Here is a 1,925-nt window from a genome sequence, read left to right as displayed (position 1 = left end):
TATCTCTATACTGTACCTCGGCTCCTCGGCTATCTCTATACTGTACCTCGGCTCCTCTGCTATCTCTATACTGTACCTCGGCTCCTCGGCTATCTTTATACTGTACCTCGGCTATCTCTATACTGTACCTTGGCTTCTCGGCTATCTCTATACTGTACCTCGGCTCCTCGGCTATCTCTATACTGTACCTCGGCTATCTCTATACTGTACCTCGGCTCCTCGGCTATCTCTATACTGTACCTCGGCTCCTCGGCTATCTCTATACTGTACCTCGGCTCCTCAGCTATCTCTATACTGTACCTCGGCTCCTTAGCTATCTCTATACTGTACCTCCGCTCCTTACATTCCTTCATCCTGTACCTCCCTCCTTCCACGTCTTACATGGCCACAAGCTCGGAGCTGCTGATGAAATACTCTCAGCAGTTTTCGTGCCTGTCTAACAGATTGGCTCTGAGTGTTACACCAAAGACCATCCATATTTATTAGCTACCTTTCCCGCTCTCCCTCCCTCTCACTCCCCCTTCCCTCTTCTGCTCTCCCTCCCTCCTTCCCAGCAATGCTGATGCTCGGAGATACTCATAGGAGAGAATGCATGTGTATGCGTTCTGCAGCAGCCTCATTTAGCACAGGTGCCTTCACAATCCTATGTTTGTGCCTGGAGGCTTCATGAAGATCTAGGATATGTGAGGTCCTCCCTGAGCACCAGCTCCTCAGCATCTGGAAGAAGAACCTTATTCCTTACAGGTATTTATGCCCTGGTACCCCATTTTTCTTGGGTAGCATTGGAAGGCAGCCCTGGAGAAGAGACTACTTCATAGGGGGGAGGGGAGGAGAAGGTGCACCCCATTTTTGGAAGATGAGGGGGGCAGCTATTGGTCTTATCCTCCCAATGTCAAACCTCCCCCCTGTCTGCCAGTCTGTGCCCGCCATGGATTACCTGGTTCCTTTGGATGGATAATTAACGGATATTACACTTCTCATCTGGGTCCCCCTCAATTACATTTGGATCCAGTAGACAAGGAATTGAATAGACATCTTTGACTGGAGATCAGACAAGATTGGGGGGTATCCAGCCCCCTTCCATCACAGACTTGCACCCTCTTCAAGCTAACATGGGATGTAACATGTGTGTGGTTCGGAAACCAGAGGAGCATTACAAAGTGATGCTGCAGGTAAGAAATGCCAATTTACAAGGGGCATCTAAATGGTTAATGGCCGCCAATATTATGGGGTTAATGGCTGGATGAAGCAGAAAGCAAAGGGTGTGCGGAAGGGATGGCGGAAAAGTGCAGAGGTAATAACGCATAAGACAATGGAATAAACTAAAAGCTAAAAAATAATGATGCCTTCTGGCGATACAGGTGCTGGTCGAGGGGTGTGGTGGGGGGCGCAATGTGGAGAAGAGAGGGGGATTCACGAATGATCCCTAATTATGGGATGCCATAAACACAGGCAATGTGGTGTATGCTAACGGGTAGAAGACGCAAAATATGGATGGAGCGATCTGTAACCTATGTGTATATGGGCAGTATAGGGTGTATATCATGTCTGTAGCCTAATCTGTTATCATATGTCCACACGCTACACGTGTACACATTCCCACACTGGCATGCATGCAACACGTGCGACAAAAAACACTCACGTGTCACACGGAACCACTCACCTTATCAAGCCAATAGGCTCCATATGGAAGAAGACTTAGATGGATGGATGGATAGAGGGATAGATAGATAGATAGATAGATAGATAGAGGGATAGATAGATAGAGGGATAGATAGATAGATAGATAGATAGATAGATAGATAGAGGGATAGATAGATAGAGGGATAGATAGATAGATAGATAGATAGAGGGATAGAGAGATAGAGAGATAGATAGATAGATAGATAGATAGATAGATAGATAGAGGGATAGATAGAGGGATA

At 46.8% G+C, this 1,925-nt stretch overlaps 1 protein-coding gene across 2 annotated transcripts in view; it reads left to right on the top strand.

Annotated features, from left to right (window-relative positions):
* The first annotated feature begins 533 nt into the window (after nt 1-533).
* The window catches only part of PDZD4 (PDZ domain containing 4), a 180,131-nt gene continuing 178,739 nt past the window's right edge, over nt 534-1,925 (top strand). Inside the window, exon 1 of one of the 2 annotated variants that reach the window (XM_075324171.1) lies at nt 534-1,172. In XM_075324171.1, coding sequence (XP_075180286.1) covers nt 1,113-1,172 — 60 coding nt within the window. In that variant the 5' untranslated portion in view covers nt 534-1,112. The remainder of the gene's footprint in view (nt 1,173-1,925) is intronic. The other variant, XM_075324170.1, reaches the window with a different exon arrangement.

Source organism: Anomaloglossus baeobatrachus, chromosome 9, assembly GCF_048569485.1.
Source record: "Anomaloglossus baeobatrachus isolate aAnoBae1 chromosome 9, aAnoBae1.hap1, whole genome shotgun sequence".
NCBI lineage: Eukaryota > Metazoa > Chordata > Amphibia > Anura > Aromobatidae > Anomaloglossus > Anomaloglossus baeobatrachus.
Note: the sequence above shows the minus strand (reverse complement) of the source record. Positions and strands in the feature narration are given on the sequence as shown.